This window comes from Petromyzon marinus, unplaced genomic scaffold (assembly GCF_048934315.1).
Source record: "Petromyzon marinus isolate PM22_M1 ecotype Great Lakes invasive population unplaced genomic scaffold, UKy_Petmar_22M1.pri1.0 PM_Scaffold_119, whole genome shotgun sequence".
NCBI lineage: Eukaryota > Metazoa > Chordata > Hyperoartia > Petromyzontiformes > Petromyzontidae > Petromyzon > Petromyzon marinus.
Genome location: NW_027423079.1, coordinates 228,735 through 251,475, shown reverse-complemented (window position 1 = coordinate 251,475; position 22,741 = coordinate 228,735). Strand labels below are relative to the sequence as shown.

Genomic DNA, 22,741 nt, shown 5'->3' with positions numbered 1-22,741 from the left:
AGACACACATAGACACACACACACAGAGACACAGACACACAGACACACACAGAGAGAGACACACACAGAGACACACACACAGAGAGACACACGCAGACACACACACACATACAGATACAGACACACACAGACACACACAGACACACAAAGAGAGAGACACACACAGACACACACAGAGAAACACACACACACACAGACACACACACAGACACAGACACACACAGAGAGACACACACAGAGACACACACAGAGAGACACAGACACACACACAGACACACACAGAGAGAGACACACACAGAGACACACACACACAGAGAGACACACACAGAGACACACACAGAGAGACACACACAGACACACACAGACACACAGAGAGAGACACACACAGACACACAGAGACACACACACACACAGACACACACACAGACACAGACACACACACAGAAACACACATAGAGACACACACAGAGAGACACACAGAGAGACACACACAGAGAGACACACACAGACACACACACACATACAGATACAGACACACACAGACACACACAGAGAGAGACACACACAGAGACACACACACACAGACACACACACATACAGATACAGACACACACAGACACACACACAGACACACACACAGACACACACAGAGAGAGACACACACAGACACACACACACAGACACACAGAGACACACACAGAGACACACAGACACATACAGAGAGACGCACACAGAGACACACACACAGACACACAGAGAGACAGACACACACAGACACACACAGACACACACACACAGACACACACAGACATACACAGAGAGAGACACACACAGACACACAGAGACACACACAGACACACACACAGACACACACACAAACACACACAGATAGACAGACACACACACACACAGACACACAGACAGACACACACACAGACACACTCACACACACAGACACACACACAGACACACTCACACACACAGACACACACACAGACACAGATAGACAGACACACACACAGACACACAGACAGACAGATAAACACAGACACACACACAGACACACACACACAGACACACACACACACAGATAGACACACACCATGTCTAAGTAAGCTTGTACAGCCATTTAGACAAACTTGTACACACACACAGACACACACACATACACACAGACGCACACACACAGACAGATAGACACACACAGACACACTCACACACACAGACACATACAGACATACACACAGATAGACAGACACACACACAGACACACACACACACAGACAGATAGACACAGACACACACACAGACACACACACACAGACACACACACAGATAGACACACACCATGTCTAAGTAGGCTTGTACAGCCATGTAGACAAACTTTTACACACACACAGACACACACACAGACACACACACAGACAGACAGATAAACACAGACACACACACAGAAACACACACACAGACACACACACACAGACACACAGACAGACAGATAGACACAGACACACACACAGACACACACACACAGACACACACACAGATAGACACACACCATGTCTAAGTAGGCTTGTACAGCCATGTAGACAAATTTGTACACACACAGACACACACACAGAAACACACACACAGACACACACACACACAGACAGACAGATAGACACAGACACACACACAGACACACACACAGAAACACACACACACAGACACACACACACAGACACACAGACACACACACACAGACACACAGACAGACAGATAAACACAGACACACACACAGACACACACACAGACAGACACACACACACACAGATAGACACACACCATGTCTAAGTAGGCTTTTACAGCCATGTAGACAAACTTGTACACACACAGACACACACACAGACACACACACAAACACACACACAGACACAGATAGACAGACACACACACAGACACACACACACACAGATAGACACACACCATGTCTAAGTAGGCTTGTACAGCCATGTAGACAAACTTGTACTGAGCCTCTGTCTGCACCATGCCGGATCGCTGGGCACGAACTTTCTGGATCGTGGCAGAAACGTCGATGTCACTTTCGACTCCTAGACAGACACACACAGATAGACACACACACAGATAGACACACAGACACACAGATAGACACACACAGATAGACACACACAGATAGACACACAGACACACAGATAGACACACACAGATAGACACACAGATAGACACACAGATAGACACACAGATAGACACACACACCCAGACACACACACACAGATAGACACACACAGACACACACACAGATAGACACACACACCCAGACACACACACAGATAGACACACACAGATAGACACACACACACAGATAGACACCCAGACGCACACACAGATAGACACACTCGCTACTACTGACAGCACTTGCCCCTACAGCCTGCTAGAGGCTACCTGGGGGAACTTTGTCTGTGTGCAGGTGCTGCTACTACTAACAGCACTTGCCCCTACAGCCTGCTAGAGGCTACCTGGGGGAGCTTTGTCTGTGTGTAGGTGATGCTACTACTAACAGCACTTGCCCCTACAGCCTGCTAGAGGCTATCTGGGGGAGCTTTGTCTGTGTGTAGGTGCTGCTACTCACTAACAGCACTTGCCCCTACAGCCTGCTAGAGGCTATCTGGGGGAGCTTTGTGTGTGTGTAGGTGCTACTACTAACAGCACGTGCCCCTACAGCCTGCTAGAGGCTATCTGGGGGAGCTTTGTCTGTGTGTAGGTGCTGCTACTACTGACAGCACTTGCCCCTACAGCCTGCTAGAGGCTACCTGGGGGAGCTTTGTCTGTGTGCGGGTGAGCTCCTCACCGTGGTGAGCGATCAGCTTGGTGAGGATGTCGATGACGATAAAAGTGCCCGTCCGGCCGATCCCAGCGCTGTGGCATCAACATCATCATCAGTAGCATCATCATCATCAGCATCATCATCGGCAGCAGTAGCATCATCATCAGCATCATCATCAGTAGCATCATAATCAGTAGCATCATCATCAGCATCATCAGCATCATCATCATCATCAGTAGCATCATAAGCATCATCATCAATAGCATCATAATCAGTAGCATCATCATCAGCATCATCAGTAACATCATCATCAGCATCATCAGCATCATCATTAGCATCATCATCATCAGTAGCATCATCATCAGTAGCATCATCATCAGTATCATCATCATCATCAGTAGCATCATTATCATCATCAGCATCATCATCAGCAGCATCATCAGCATCAGCATCATGAGTAGCATCATCAGCATCATCATCATCATCAGTAGCATCATCAGCAGCATCATCAGCATCATCATTAGCATCATCAGTAGCATCATCAGCATCATCATCATCAGTAGCATGATCATTAGCATCCTCATCATCAGCATCATCAGTAGCATCATCATTATCAGCATCAGTAGCATCATCATCAGCAGCATCATCATGAGCATCATCAGCATCATCAGCAGTAGCATCAGCATCATCATCAGCATCATCATCGTCAGTAGCATCATCATCAGCATCATCATCCGCATCAGCAGCATCATCATCAGCATCAACATCGTCAGTAGCATCATCATCAGCATCATCATCAGCATCATCATCAGCATCATCATCGTCATCAGTAGCATCATTATCATCATCAGCATCATCAGCAGCAGCATCATCATCAGCAACATCATCATCAGTAGCATCATCAGCATCATCATCATCATCAGTAGCATCATCAGCATCATCATCATCAGTAGCATCATCAGTAGCATCATCATCAGTATCATCATCACCAGTAGCATCATCATCATCAATAACATCATCAACATCATCATCATCAGTATCATCATCAGTAACATCATCATCATCATCATGAGTAGCATCATCATCAGCATCATCATCAGCAGCAGCATCATAATTAGCAACGTGGTTGTTGTTGTGGCTGTAGTAGTTGTTGTGGTGGTGGTTGTTGTTGTTGTGGTGGTTGTTGTTGTTGTGGTAGTTGTTGTGGTAGTTGTTGTGATTGTGGTTGTTGTTGTGGTTGCTGTTGTGGTTGTTGTGCCTGTAGTAGTTGTTGTTGTGGTAGTTGTGGTGGTTGTTGTTGTTGTTGTGGTGGTGGTTGTTGTGATTGTGGTTGTTGTTGTGGTTGTTGTGCTTGTTGTGGCTGTAGTAGTTGTTGTTGTGGTAGTTGTGGTGGTGGTTGTTGTTGTTGTGGTAGTTGTTGTGGCTGTTGTTGTGGCTGTAGTAGTTGTTGTTGTTGTTGTGGTAGTTGTTGTTGTTGTGGTAGTTGTGGTTGTTATTGTTGTTGTTGTGGTAGTTGTTGTGGCTGTTGTTGTGGCTGTAGTAGTTGTTGTTGTGGTAGTTGTGGTGGTGGTTGTTGTTGTTGTGGTAGTTGTTGTGGCTGTTGTTGTGGCTGTAGTAGTTGTTGTTGTGGTAGTTGTGGTGGTGGTTGTTGTTGTTGTGGTAGTTGTTGTGGCTGTTGTTGTGGCTGTAGTAGTTGTTGTTGTGGTAGTTGTGGTGGTGGTTGTTGTTGTTGTGGTAGTTGTTGTGGCTGTTGTTGTGGCTGTAGTAGTTGTTGTTGTTGTGGTAGTTGTTGTTGTGGTAGTTGTTGTTGTTGTGGAAGTTGTTGTGGTTGTTGTGGTAGTTGTTGTGGCTGTAGTAGTTGTTGTAGTTGTTGTTGTGGTGGTTGTTGTTGTTGTGGTAGTTGTTGTGGTAGTTGTTGTGATTGTGGTTGTTGTTGTGGTTGCTGTTGTGGTTGTTGTGCCTGTAGTAGTTGTTGTTGTGGTAGTTGTGGTGGTTGTTGTAGTTGTTGTTTTGGTGGTTGTTGTTGTTGTAGTTGTTGTAGTTGTAGTTGTTGTTGTGGTAGTTGTTGTTGTTGTGGTAGTTGTTGTGGCTGTAGTAGTAGTTGTTGTTGTGGTTGTGCTTGTTGTTGTGGCTGTTGTTGTTGTTGTTGTGGCTGTTGTTGTGGCTGTAGTTGTTGTTGTTGTTGTTGACATCACTCACCTGCAGTGCACAACCACGGGCCCTGCCCGCGACGTTTCGGCCATGCGTGCGTTCACCTCTGCCAGGAAGTAAAGAATTCCCGACGCTGTCTCGGGAACTCCATGGTCGGGCCACGACAAATAGTGGAAGTGGCAGACGTGTCTAACTAGGTCTGGCTAGATAGACACACACAGATAGACACACAGAGAGACACACACAGAGACACACAGCTTAGTGGAAGTGGCAGACGTGTCTAACTAGGTCTGGCTAGATAGACACACACACAGATAGACACACACAGACACACACAGACACACACACACAGACACACACACAGACACACACACAGAGACACACACAGACACACACAGACACACACACAGACACACACACAGACACACACAGACACACACACACAGATACACACAGACACACACACAGACACACACACACAGATACACACAGACACACACACACACAGACACACACACAGACACACACAGCTTAGTGGAAGTGGCACACGTGTCTAACTAGGTCTGGCTAGATAGACACACAGATAGACACACACACAGACACACACAGACACACACACAGAGAGATACACACACACAGACACACACAGCTTAGTGGAAGTGGCAGACGTGTCTAACTAGGTCTGGCTAGATAGACACACACAGATAGACACACACAGACACACACACACACAGACACACACACAGAGACACACACACACAGCTTAGTGGAAGTGGCAGACGTGTCTAACTAGGTCTGGCTAGATAGACACACACAGATAGACACACACAGACACACACAGACACACACACAGACACACACACAGAGACACACAGACACACACACACACACAGACACACACACAGCTTAGTGGAAGTGGCAGACGTGTCTAACTAGGTCTGGCTAGATAGACACACACAGATAGACACACACAGACACACACAGACACACACACAGACACACACACAGAGACACACAGACACACACACACACACAGACACACACACAGCTTAGTGGAAGTGGCAGATGTGTCTAACTAGGTCTGGCTAGATAGACACACACAGATAGACACACAGACACACACACAGACACACACACAGATAGACACACACAGATAGACACACACACAGACACACACACACAGCTTAGTGGAAGTGGCAGACGTGTCTAACTAGGTCTGGCTAGATAGACACACACAGATAGACACACAGACACACACGCAGAGATACACACAGCTTAGTGGAAGTGCCAGACGTGTCTAAGTCTGGCTAGATAGACACACAGATAGACACACACAGACACACACACACACACACAGACACACACACAGAGACACACAGACACACACACAGAGACACACACACACAGCTTAGTGGAAGTGGCAGACGTGTCTAACTAGGTCTGGCTAGATAGACACACACAGATAGACACACACAGACACACACAGACACACAGACAGACACACACAGAGACACACACAGACACACACACACACACACAGACACACACACACAGACACACACACACACAGACACACACACAGACACACACACACAGCTTAGTGGAAGTGGCAGACGTGTCTAACTAGGTCTGGCTAGATAGACACACACAGATAGACACACACAGACACACACAGACACACAGACAGACACACACAGAGACACACACAGACACACACACACACACACAGACACACACACACAGACACACACACACACAGACACACACACAGACACACACAGACACACAGACAGACACACACAGAGACACACACAGACACACACACACACACACAGACACACACACACAGACACACACACACAGATAGACACACACACAGACACACACACACAGCTTAGTGGAAGTGGCAGACGTGTCTAACTAGGTCTGGCTAGATAGACACACACAGATAGACACACACAGATAGACACACACACAGATAGACACACAGACACACACACAGATAGACACACATACACACAGAGATACACACAGCTTAGTGGAAGTGGCAGACGTGTCTAACTAGGTCTGGCTAGATAGACACACACACAGATAGACACACACAGACAGACACACAGACACACACACAGACACACACACAGAGACACACACACAGACACACACAGCTTAGTGGAAGTGGCAGACGTGTCTAACTAGGTCTGGCTAGATAGACACACACACAGATAGACACACACAGACACACACACAGAGAAACACAGACACACACAGAGACACACACACAGACACACACAGAGACACACACAGAGACACACACACACAGACACACACAGCTTAGTGGAAGTGGCAGACGTGTCTAACTAGGTCTGGCTAGATAGACACACACACAGATAGACACACAGATAGACACACACACAGATAGACACACACAGACACACAGACACACACACAGACACACACACAGAGACACACACACAGACACACACAGCTTAGTGGAAGTGGCAGACGTGTCTAACTAGGTCTGGCTAGATAGACACACACACAGATAGACACACACAGACACACACACAGAGAAACACAGACACACACAGAGACACACACACAGATACACACAGAGACACACACAGAGACACACACACACAGACACACACAGCTTAGTGGAAGTGCCAGACGTGTCTAAGTCTGGCTAGATAGACACACAGATAGACACACACAGACACACACACACACAGATACACACACAGACACACACACACAGACACACACAGCTTAGTGGAAGTGGCAGACGTGTCTAACTAAGTCTGGCTAGATAGACACACACACAGATAGACACACACACAGATAGACACACACAGACACACACACAAGAGACACACACACAGACACACACAGCTTAGTGGAAGTGGCACACGTGTCTAACTAAGTCTGGCTAGATAGACACACACACAGATAGACACACACACAGACACACACACAGACACACACACAGACACACACACAGAGATACACACACACACAGCTTAGTGGAAGTGGCAGACGTGTCTAACTAGGTCTGGCTAGATAGACACACACAGATAGACACACACACAGACACACACAGACACACACAGACACACACACAGATACACACACAGATAGACACACACACAGACACACACACACACACAGACACACAGACACACACACACAGCTTAGTGGAAGTGGCACACGTGTCTAACTAAGTCTGGCTAGATAGACACACACAGATAGACACACACACGGACACACACACAGAGACACACACAGCTTAGTGGAAGTGGCAGACGTGTCTAACTAAGTCTGGCTAGATAGACACACACAGATAGACACACACACAGACACACACAGAGACACACACAGAGACACACACAGCTTAGTGGAAGTTGCAGACGTGTCTAACTAGGTCTGGCTAGATAGACACACACACAGACACACACACAGAGACACACACACACAGACACACACACAGATAGACACACACAGATAGACACACAGCTTAGTGGAAGTGGCAGACGTGTCTAACTAAGTCTGGCTAGATAGACACACACAGATAGACACACACAGACACACAGCTTAGTGGAAGTGGAAAACGTGTCTAACTAAGTCTGGCTAGATAGACACACACAGATAGACACACAGAGAGACACACACAGAGACACACACACAGACACACACAGCTTAGTGGAAGTGGCAGACGTGTCTAACTAAGTCTGGCTAGATAGACACACACACAGATAGACACACACACAGACACACACAGACACACACACAGACACACACACAGATAGACACACACACAGACACACACACACAGCTTAGTGGAAGTGGCAGACGTATCTAACTAAGTCTGGCTAGATAGACACACACAGATAGACACACACACAGAGACACACACAGACACACACACACAGACACACACAGATAGACACACACAGACACACACACACAGACACACACAGATAGACACACACACACACAGACACACCCAGACACACACAGCTTAGTGGAAGTGGCAGACGTGTCTAACTAAGTCTGGCTAGATAGACACACACACAGACACACACAGATAGACACACACACAGAGACACACACACACACACAGATAGACACACACAGACACACACAGAGACACACACACAGCTTAGTGGAAGTGGCAGACGTGTCTAACTAGGTCTGGCTAGATAGACACACACAGATAGACACACAGATAGACACACACAGATAGACACACACACAGACACACAGACACACACACAGAAACACACACAGACACACAGACACACACACAGACACACACACAGATAGACACACACAGACACACACACAGCTTAGTGGAAGTGGCAGACGTGTCTAACTAGGTCTGGCTAGATAGACACACACACAGACACACACACAGACACACACAGAAACACACACACAGACACACACACAGACACACAGCTTAGTGGAAGTGGCAGACGTGTCTAACTAAGTCTGGCTAGATAGACACACACACAGATAGACACACAGATAGACACACACAGAGATACACACAGCTTAGTGGAAGTGGCAGACGTGTCTAACTAGGTCTGGCTAGATAGACACACACACAGATAGACACACAGATAGACACACACACAGATACACACACACAGACACACAGACACACACACAGATAGACACACACACAGACACACAGCTTAGTGGAAGTGGCAGACGTGTCTAACTAAGTCTGGCTAGATAGACACACACACAGATAGACACACACACAGATAGACACACACACAGAGACACACACAGACACACACAGACACACACACAGCTTAGTGGAAGTGGCAGATGTGTCTAACTAGGTCTGGCTAGATAGACACACACAGATAGACACACACAGACACACACACAGAGACACACACACACAGACACACAGACACACACACAGACACACACAGATAGACACGCACAGAGACACACACAGACACACACACAGAGACACACACAGACACACACACACAGACACACACACACAGACACACACAGAGACATACACACAGCTTAGTGGAAGTGGCAGACGTGTCTAACTAGGTCTGGCTAGATAGACACACACACAGATAGACACACAGATAGACACACACACAGATAGACACACACAAACACACAGACACACACACAGACACACACACACAGACACACACACAGACACACACACACAGAGACACACAGCTTATTGGAAGTGGCAGACGTGTCTAACTAGGTCTGGCTAGATAGACACACACACAGATAGACACACAGACACACACACAGACACACACACAGAAACGCACAGAGACACACACAGACACACACAGAGACACACACAGATAGACACGCACAGAGACACACACAGAGACACACACACACAGACACACACAGCTTAGTGGAAGTGGCAGACGTGTCTAACTAGGTCTGGCTAGATAGACACACACAGATAGACACACACACAGACACACACAGACACACACAGACACACACACAGACACACACACAGACACACACAGCTTAGTGGAAGTGGCACACGTGTCTAACTAGGTCTAGCTAGAAAGACACACAGATAGACACACACAGACACACACAGACACACACAGACACACACACAGACACACACACACAGACACACACACACAGCTTAGTGGAAGTGGCAGACGTGTCTAACTAGGTCTGGCTAGATAGACACACACACAGATAGACACACACAGACACACACAGACACACACACACAGACACACACACAGACACACACACAGACACACACACAGAGACACACACACACAGCTTAGTGGAAGTGGCAGACGTGTCTAACTAGGTCTGGCTAGATAGACACACATAGATAGACACACACACAGATAGACACACACAGATAGACACACACAGATAGACACACACAGACACACACACACAGCTTAGTGGAAGTGGCAGACGTGTCTAACTAGGTCTGGCTAGATAGACACACACAGATAGACACACAGATAGACACAAACACACATACACACACAGACACACACAGCTTAGTGGAAGTGGCAGACGTGTCTAACTAAGTCTGGCTAGATAGACACACACAGACACACACACACAGACACACACACAGAGACACACACAGATAGACACACACACAGCTTAGTGGAAGTTGCAGACGTGTCTAAGTCTGGCTAGATAGACACACACAGAGACACACACAGAGACACACACAGAGAGACACACACACATAGACACACACAGACACACACAGAGACACACACACAGACACACACACAGACACACACAGAGAGACACACACAGATAGACACACACAGAGACACACACACACAGCTTAGTGGAAGTGGCAGATGTGTCTAACTAAGTCTGGCTAGATAGACACAGATACACACACAGACACACAGACACACACAGATAGACACACACACAGAGAGACACACACAGCTTAGTGGAAGTGGCAGACGTGTCTAACTAAGTCTGGCTAGATAGACACACACAGATAGACACACACACAGTGAGACACACACACAGATAGACACACACAGATAGACACACACACAGATAGACACACACACAGTGAGACACACACAGATAGACACACACAGTGAGACACACACACAGATAGACACACACACAGATAGACACACACACAGTGAAACACACACAGCTTAGTAGAAGTGGCAGACGTGTCTAACTAAGTCTGCCTAGTTAGACACACACACAGAGACACACAGATAGACACACACAGATAGACACACAAAGAGAGACACACACAGAGAGACACACACAGAGACACACACAGATAGACACACACACAGATAGACACACACATCTTAGTGGAAGTGGCAGACTTGTCTAACTAAGTCTGGCTAGATAGACACACACACAGAGACACACACAGATAGACACACACAAATAGACACACAGATAGACCCACACACACAGATAGACACACACAGATAGACACACACAGATAGACACACACAGATAGACACACACAGATAGACACACAGATAGACACACACACAGATAGACCCACACACACAGATAGACACACACAGATAGACACACAGATAGACACACAGAGAGACACACAGATAGACACACACACAGAGACACACACAGATAGACACACACACAGAGACACACACACAGAAACACACACACAGAGACACACAGATAGACACACACACAGATAGACACACACAGATAGACACACACACAGAGACACACACAGATAGACACACACAGATAGACACACACACAGATAGACACACACAGAGACACAGACACACAGATAGACACACAGATAGACACACACAGAGAGACACAGACACACAGATAGACACACACACAGAGACACACACAGATAGACACACACAGAGACACACACACAGATAGACACACACACAGATAGACACACACAGATACACACACACAGATAGACACACACAGAGACACACACAGATAGACACACACACAGAGACACACACACAGATAGACACACACACAGATAGACACACACACAGAGACACACACAGATAGACACACAAACAGATAGACACACAGATAGACACATACACAGAGACACACACAGATAGAGACACAGATAGACACACACAGAGAGACACACACAGGAACACACACATAGACACACGCAGATAGAGACACACAGATATACACACACAGATAGACACACACAGAGAGACACACATACAGAAACACACACACAGAGACACACAGATAGACACATACACAAATAGACACACACAGATAGACACACACAGATAGACACACAGATAGACACACACACAGATAGACACACACAGATAGACACACACAGATAGACACACAGATAGACACACACAGATAGACACACACACAGATAGACACACACAGAGAGACACATACACACAGATAGACACACAGATAGACACACAGAGAGACACAAGCACACAGATAGACACACACACAGAGAGACACACACAGATAGACACACACACAGAGACACACACAGATACACACACAGACACACACACAGATAGACACACACACAGATAGACACACAGATAGACACACACAGAGAGACACACACAGAAACACACACATAGACACACACAGATAGACACACACAGATAGACACACACAGAGAGACACACACAGAAACACACACAGAGACACACAGATAAACACACACACAGATAGACACACACAGAGAGACACACACAGATAGACACACACACACAGAGACACACACACAGATAGACACACAGATAGACACACACAGAGAGACACACACACAGAGACACACAGATAGACACACACAGATAGACACACAAAGAGAGACACACACAGAGAGACACACACAGAGACACACACAGATAGACACACACACAGATAGACACACACATCTTAGTGGAAGTGGCAGACTTGTCTAACTAAGTCTGGCTAGATAGACACACACACAGAGACACACACAGATAGACACACACAAATAGACACACAGATAGACCCACACACACAGATAGACACACACAGATAGACACACACAGATAGACACACACAGATAGACACACAGATAGACATATACACACAGATAGACACACACACAGAGAGACACACACAGATAGACACACACAGAGACACACACAGATACACACACAGATAGACACACACAGAGAGACACAGACACACAGATAGACACACACACAGAGAGACACACACAGATAGACACACACAGAGACACACACAGATACACACACACAGACACACACACAGATAGACACACACACAGATAGACACACACACAGAGACACACACAGATAGACACACACACAGATAGACACACAGATAGACACACACAGAGAGACACACACAGAAACACACACATAGACACACACAGATAGACACACACAGATAGACACACACAGAGAGACACACACAGAAACACACAGAGACACACAGATAAACACACACACAGATAGACACACACAGAGAGACACACACAGATAGACACACACAGAGAGACACACACACAGATAGACACACAGATAGACACACACAGAGAGACACACACACACAGAGACACACACAGATAGACACACACAGATAGACACACACAGACAGATAGACACACACAGACACACACAGATAGACACACAGATAGACACAGACACAGATAGACACACACAGAGAAACACAGACACACAGATAGACACACACACAGATAGACACACACACCGAGAGACACACACGGATAGACACAGACAGATAGACACACACAGACAGATAGACACACACACAGAGACACACACACACAGATAGACACACAGATAGACACAGACACAGATAGACACACACACAGATAGACACACACAGAGAGACACAGACACACAGCTTAGTGGAAGTGGCAGACGTGTCTAACTAAGTCTGGCTAGTTAGACACACACGTGGTGAGGGTGGTAGTCACGTGGTGGTAGTCACGTGGTGAGTGTGGTAGTCACGTGGTGTGTGTGGTAGTCACGTGGTGAGGGTGGTAGTCACGTGTTGGTAGTCACGTGGTGAGTGTGGTGGTCACGTGGTGAGTGTGGTAGTTACGTGGCGGTAGTCACGTGGTGAGTGTTGTAGTCACGTGGTGAGTGTGGTAGTCACGTGGTGAGTGTGGTAGTCACGTGGTGGTAGTCACGTGGTGAGTGCGGTAGTCACGTGGTGAGTGTGGTAGTCACGTGGTGAGTGTGGTAGTCACGTGGTGAGTGTGGTAGTCACGTGGTGGTAGTCACGTGGTGAGTGCGGTAGTCACGTGGCTAGTGTCGTAGTCACGTGGTGAGTGTGGTAGTCACGTGGTGAGTGTGGTAGTCACGTGGTGAGTGTCGTAGTCACGTGGTTGTAGTCACGTGGTGAGTGTGGTAGTCACGTGGTGAGTGTGGTAGTCACGTGGTGAGTGCGGTAGTCACGTGGTGAGTGTGGTAGTCACGTGGTGAGTGTGGTAGTCACGTGGTGAGTGTCGTAGTCACGTGGTGGTAGTCACGTGGTGAGTGTGGTAGTCACGTGGCGAATGTGGTAGTCACGTGGTGGTAGTCCCGTGGCGAGTGTGTTAGTCACGTGGTGGTGGTCACGTGGTGAGTGTGGTAGTCACGTGGTGGTAGTCACGTGGCGGGTGTGTTAGTCACGTGGCGAGTGTGTTAGTCACGTGGTGGTAGTCACGTGGTGCTAGTCACGTGGTGCTAGTCACGTGGCGAGTGTGTTAGTCACGTGGTGGTAGTCACGTGGTGGTAGTCACGTGGTGGTGGTCACGTGGTGGTAGTCACGTGGTGGTACTCACGTGAGAAGTGTGGTAGAGTCGCATGAGTCTCTGGGTGTGATCGCTGTGCGGGACTTCACTCAGCGACTCGACGCGGAGAGACCCAAAGTCGCGGCTCGAACCCACGTCAGGCCAATAACGCACGCACTTGTTCTGTAGGTAGTCACTCAGTTAGTCACTCAGTTAGTCACTCAGATAGTCACTCAGATAGTCACTCAGATAGTCACTCAGATAGTCACTCAGATAGTCACTCACTCAGATAGTCACTCAGATAGTCACTCAGATAGTCACTCAGATAGTCACTCAGATAGTCACTCACTTGTTCTGTAGGTAGTCACTCAGTTAGTCACTCAGATAGTCACTCAGATAGTCACTCACTTGTTCTGTAGGTAGTCACTCAGTTAGTCACTCAGTTAGTCACTCAGATAGTCACTCAGTTAGTCACGCACTTGTTCTGTAGGCAGTCACTCAGTTAGTCACTCAGTTAGTCACTCAGATAGTCACTCAGTTAGTCACTCAGATAGTCACTCAGATAGTCACTCAGATAGTCACTCACTCAGTTAGTCACTCAGATAGTCACTCAGATAGTCACTCAGATAGTCACTCAGATAGTCACTCACTCAGTTAGTCACTCAGATAGTCACTCAGATAGTCACTCAGATAGTCACTCAGATAGTCACTCAGATAGTCACGCACTTGTTCTGTAGGCAGTCACTCAGTTAGTCACTCAGATAGTCACTCAGATAGTCACGCACTTGTTCTGTAGGCAGTCACTCAGTTAGTCACTCAGTTAGTCACTCAGATAGTCACTCAGTTAGTCACTCAGATAGTCACTCAGTTAGTCACTCAGATAGTCACTCACTTGTTCTGTAGGCAGTCACTCAGTTAGTCACTCAGATAGTCACTCACTCAGATAGTCACTCAGTTAGTCACTCAGATAGTCACTCAGATAGTCACTCAGATAGTCACTCAGATAGTCACTCAGTTAGTCACTCACTTGTTCTGTAGGTAGTCACTCAGTTAGTCACTCAGATAGTCACTCACTCAGATAGTCACTCAGCTAGTCACGCACTTGTTCTGTAGGTAGTCACTCAGTTAGTCACTCAGTTAGTCACTCACTCAGATAGTCACTCAGATAGTCACTCAGATAATCACTCACTCAGATAGTCACTCAGTTATTCACTCAGATAGTCACTCAGATAGTCACTCACTTGTTCTGTAGGTAGTCACTCAGTTAGTCACTCAGATAGTCACTCACTCAGATAGTCACTCAGATAGTCACTCAGATAGTCACTCACTTGTTCTGTAGGTAGTCACTCAGTTAGTCACTCAGTTAGTCACTCACTCAGATAGTCACTCAGATAGTCACTCAGATAGTCACGCACTTGTTCTGTAGGTAGTCACTCAGTTAGTCACTCAGATAGTCACTCACTCAGATAGTCACTCAGATAGTCACTCAGATAGTCACTCAGATAGTCACTCACTTGTTCTGTAGGTAGTCACTCAGTTAGTCACTCAGTTAGTCACTCACTCAGTCACTCAGATAGTCACTCAGATAGTCACTCAGATAGTCACTCACTTGTTCTGTAGGTAGTCACTCAGTTAGTCACTCAGTTAGTCACTCACTCAGTCACTCACTCAGTCACTCAGATAGTCACTCACTTGTTCTGTAGGCAGTCACTCAGTTAGTCACACAGTTAGTCACTCACTTGTTCTGTAGGCAGTCACTCAGTTAGTCACTCAGAGAGTCACTCACTTGTTCTGTAGGTAGTCACTCAGTTAGTCACTCACTTGTTCTGTAGGTAGTCACTCAGTTAGTCAATCACTTGTTCTGTAGGTAGTCACTCAGTTAGTCACGCACTTGTTCTGTAGGTAGTCACTCAGTTAGTCACTCAGTTAGTCACTCACTCAGATAGTCACTCAGATAGTCACTCACTCAGATAGTCACTCAGATAGTCACTCACTTGTTCTGTAGGTAGTCACTCAGTTAGTCACTCAGTTAGTCACTCACTCAGATAGTCACTCAGATAGTCACTCAGATAGTCACTCACTCAGATAGTCACTCACTTGTTCTGTAGGTAGTCACTCAGTTAGTCACTCAGTTAGTCACTCACTCAGTCACTCAGATAGTCACTCAGTTAGTCACTCACTTGTTCTGTAGGCAGTCACTCAGTTAGTCACTCAGATAGTCACTCACTCAGTCACTCAGATAGTCACTCAGTTAGTCACTCACTTGTTCTGTAGGTAGTCACTCAGTTAGTCACTCAGATAGTCACTCAGATAGTCACTCAGATAGTCACTCAGTTAGTCACTCAGATAGTCAATCACTCAGATAGTCACTCAGATAGTCACTCACTCAGATAGTCACTCAGATAGTCACTCAGATAATCACTCACTCAGATAGTCACTCACTCAGTCACTCAGATAGTCACTCAGTTAGTCACTCAGATAGTCACTCAGATAGTCAGCTAGACACTCATTCACTCAGTCACTCAGCTAGTCACTCACTCACTCAGCTAGTCACTCAGATAGTCACTCAGATAGTCACTCAATCAGCTAGTCACTCAGATAGTCACTCAGATAGTCACTCAGATCATCACTCACTCAGATAGTCACTCAGAGTGTCACTCACTTGTTCTGTAGGCAGTCACTCAGTTAGTCACTCAGATAGTCACTCACTCAGTCACTCAGATAGTCACTCAGATAGTCACTCACTTGTTCTGTAGGTAGTCACTCAGTTAGTCACTCAGATAGTCACTCAGATAGTCACTCAGATAGTCACTCACTCAGCTAGTACCTCATTCACTCAGTCACTCAGATAGTCACTCAGATAGTCACTCACTTGTTCTGTAGGCAGTCACTCAGTTAGTCACTCAGTTAGTCACTCAGTTAGTCACTCAGATAGTCACTCAGATAGTCACTCACTTGTTCTGTAGGCAGTCACTCAGTTAGTCACTCAGATAGTCACTCACTCAGTCACTCAGATAGTCACTCAGACAGTCACTCACTTGTTCTGTAGCTAGTCACTCAGTTAGTCACTCAGATAGTCACTCACTCAGATAGTCACTCAGATTGTTAATCACTCAGATAGTCACTCAGATAGTCACTTAGATAGTCACTCAGATAGTCACTCAGATAGTCAGCTAGTCACTCAGATAGTCACTCAGATAGTCACTCAGATAGTCACTCACTTGTTCTGTAGGCAGTCACTCAGTTAGTCACTCAGATAGTCACTCACTCAGATAGTCACTCAGATAGTCACTCAGATAGTCACTCAGTTAGTCACTCAGATATTCACTCACTCAGATAGTCACTCAGATAGTCACTCAGATAGTCACTCAGATAGTCACTCGCTCACTCAGCTAGTCACTCAGATAGTCACTCAGATAGTCACGCACTTCTTCTGTAGGCAGTCACTCAGTTAGTCACTCAGTCGCTCAGATAGTCACTCAGTTAGTCACTCAGATAGTCACTCACTCAGATAGTCACTCAGATAGTCACTCACTCAGATAGTCACTCAGATAGTCACTCACTTGTTCTGTAGGCAGTCACTCAGTTAGTCACTCAGATAGTCACTCACTCAGATAGTCACTCAGATAGTCACTCACTCAGATAGTCACTCAGAGTGTCACTCACTTGTTCTGTAGGCAGTCACTCAGTTAGTCACTCAGATAGTCACTCACTCAGATAGTCACTCAGATAGTCACTCACTCAGATAGTCACTCAGATAGTCACTCAGATAGTCACTCAGATAGTCAGCTAGTCACTCAGATAGTCACTCAGATAGTCACTCAGATAGTCACTCACTTGTTCTGTAGGCAGTCACTCAGTTAGTCACTCAGATAGTCACTCACTCAGATAGTCATTCAGATAGTCACTCAGTTAGTCACTCAGATAGTCACTCACTCAGATAGTCACTCAGATAGTCACTCAGATAGTCACTCACTCAGCTAGTCATGCGCTTGTTCTGTAGGTAGTCACTCAGTCACTCAGCTAGTCACTCAGATAGTCACTCAGATAGTCACTCAATCACTCAGATAGTCACTCAATCACTCAGATAGTCACTCAATCACTCAGATAGTCACTCAATCACTCAGCTAGTCACTCAGCTAGTCACTCACTCAGTCACTCACTCACTCAGTATAGTCACGCACTTGTTCTGTAGGCAGTCACTCAGTCAGTCACTCAGTATAGTCACGCACTTGTTCTGTAGGTAGTCACTCAGTTAGTCACTCACTCACCCACTCACCCACTCACCCACACACTCACCCACCCACTCACTCACTCACCCACCCACTCACTCACCCACCCACTCACTCACCCACCCACTCACTCACCCACCCACTCACTCACCCACTCACCCACCCACTCACTCACTCACCCACACACTCACTCACCCACACACTCACTCACCCACCCACTCACTCACCCACTCACCCACTCACTCACCCACCCACCCACTCACCCACCCACTCACTCACCCACTCACTCACCCACTCACTCACTCACTCACCCACTCACCCACCCACTCACTGACCCACCCACTCACTCACCCACCCACCCACTCACTCACCCACTCACTCACCCACTCATCCACCCACTCACTCACTCACCCACACACTCACTCACCCACACACTCACTCACCCACCCACTCACTCACCCACTCACCCACTCACTCACCCACCCACCCACTCACCCACCCACTCACTCACCCACTCACTCACCCACTCACTCACTCACCCACTCACTCACCCACTCACTCACCCACTCACTCACTCACTCACCCACTCACCCACCCACTCACTGACCCACCCACTCACTCACCCACCCACCCACTCACTCACCCACTCACTCACTCACTCACCCACTCACTCACCCACTCACTCACTCACCCACCCACCCACTCACTCACTCACTCACCCACTCACTCACCCACTCACCCACCCACTCACTGACCCACCCACTCACTCACCCACCCACTCACTCACTCACCCACTCACTCACCCACCCACTCACTCACCCACTCACTCACTCACCCACCCACCCACTCACTCACCCACTCACCCACCCACCCACTCACCCACTCACTCACTCACCCACCCACCCACTCACTCACCCACTCACCCACCCACCCACTCACCCACTCACTCACTCACCCACTCACTCACCCACTCACTCACCCACTCACCCACCCACCCACTCACCCACTCACTCACTCACTCACCCACTCACTCACCCACCCACCCACCCACTCACTCACCCACCCACTCACTCAGATAGTCACTCACTCAGTCAGCTAGTCACTCACTCACTCAGTCACTCAGCTAGTCACTCAGTCAGTCACTCAGTTAGTCACTCAGATAGTCACTCAGATAGTCAGCTAGTCACTCATTCACTCAGTCACTCAGCTAGTCACTCACTCACTCAGCTAGTCACTCAGATAGTCACTCAGATAGTCACTCAATCAGCTAGTCACTCGGCTAGTCACTCAGATATTCACTCAGATAGTCACTCAGTCACTCAGATAGTCACTCACTCAGCTAGTCACGCACTTGTTCTGTAGGCAGTCACTCAGTTAGTCTCTCAGCTAGTCACTCACTCAGTCACTCAGATAGTCACTCAGATAGTCACTCAGCTAGTCACTCAATCAGCTAGTCACTCAGTTAGTCACTCAGATAGTCACTCACTCAGATAGTCACTCAGATAGTCACTCAGATAGTCACTCAGATAGTCACTCAGATAGTCACGCACTTGTTCTGTAGGCAGTCACTCAGTTAGTCACTCAGATAGTCACTCAGATAGTCACGCACTTGTTCTGTAGGCAGTCACTCAGTTAGTCACTCAGTTAGTCACTCAGTTAGTCACTCAGATAGTCACTCAGATAGTCACTCACTTGTTCTGTAGGCAGTCACTCAGTTAGTCACTCAGATAGTCACTCACTCAGTCACTCAGATAGTCACTCAGACAGTCACTCACTTGTTCTGTAGCTAGTCACTCAGTTAGTCACTCAGATAGTCACTCACTCAGATAGTCACTCAGATTGTTAATCACTCAGATAGTCACTCAGATAGTCACTTAGATAGTCACTCAGATAGTCACTCAGATAGTCAGCTAGTCACTCAGATAGTCACTCAGATAGTCACTCAGATAGTCACTCACTTGTTCTGTAGGCAGTCACTCAGTTAGTCACTCAGATAGTCACTCACTCAGATAGTCACTCAGATAGTCACTCAGATAGTCACTCAGTTAGTCACTCAGATATTCACTCACTCAGATAGTCACTCAGATAGTCACTCAGATAGTCACTCAGATAGTCACTCGCTCACTCAGCTAGTCACTCAGATAGTCACTCAGATAGTCACGCACTTCTTCTGTAGGCAGTCACTCAGTTAGTCACTCAGTCGCTCAGATAGTCACTCAGTTAGTCACTCAGATAGTCACTCACTCAGATAGTCACTCAGATAGTCACTCACTCAGATAGTCACTCAGATAGTCACTCACTTGTTCTGTAGGCAGTCACTCAGTTAGTCACTCAGATAGTCACTCACTCAGATAGTCACTCAGATAGTCACTCACTCAGATAGTCACTCAGAGTGTCACTCACTTGTTCTGTAGGCAGTCACTCAGTTAGTCACTCAGATAGTCACTCACTCAGATAGTCACTCAGATAGTCACTCACTCAGATAGTCACTCAGATAGTCACTCAGATAGTCACTCAGATAGTCAGCTAGTCACTCAGATAGTCACTCAGATAGTCACTCAGATAGTCACTCACTTGTTCTGTAGGCAGTCACTCAGTTAGTCACTCAGATAGTCACTCACTCAGATAGTCATTCAGATAGTCACTCAGTTAGTCACTCAGATAGTCACTCACTCAGATAGTCACTCAGATAGTCACTCAGATAGTCACTCACTCAGCTAGTCATGCGCTTGTTCTGTAGGTAGTCACTCAGTCACTCAGCTAGTCACTCAGATAGTCACTCAGATAGTCACTCAATCACTCAGATAGTCACTCAATCACTCAGATAGTCACTCAATCACTCAGATAGTCACTCAATCACTCAGCTAGTCACTCAGCTAGTCACTCACTCAGTCACTCACTCACTCAGTATAGTCACGCACTTGTTCTGTAGGCAGTCACTCAGTCAGTCACTCAGTATAGTCACGCACTTGTTCTGTAGGTAGTCACTCAGTTAGTCACTCACTCACCCACTCACCCACTCACCCACACACTCACCCACCCACTCACTCACTCACCCACCCACTCACTCACCCACCCACTCACTCACCCACCCACTCACTCACCCACCCACTCACTCACCCACTCACCCACCCACTCACTCACTCACCCACACACTCACTCACCCACACACTCACTCACCCACCCACTCACTCACCCACTCACCCACTCACTCACCCACCCACCCACTCACCCACCCACTCACTCACCCACTCACTC

At 47.1% G+C, this 22,741-nt stretch overlaps 1 protein-coding gene across 1 annotated transcript in view; it reads right to left on the bottom strand.

Annotated features, from left to right (window-relative positions):
- The window catches only part of LOC116937859 (tyrosine-protein phosphatase non-receptor type 11-like), a 107,089-nt gene that overhangs the window by 18,794 nt on the left and 65,554 nt on the right, over window positions 1-22,741 (bottom strand). The window contains exons 11-14 of the mRNA XM_076063432.1: window positions 15,303-15,434; window positions 5,027-5,181; window positions 2,852-2,919; window positions 1,969-2,093 (exon numbers count right to left, since the gene is read on the bottom strand). Coding sequence (XP_075919547.1) covers window positions 1,969-2,093; window positions 2,852-2,919; window positions 5,027-5,181; window positions 15,303-15,434 — 480 coding nt within the window. The remainder of the gene's footprint in view (window positions 1-1,968; window positions 2,094-2,851; window positions 2,920-5,026; window positions 5,182-15,302; window positions 15,435-22,741) is intronic.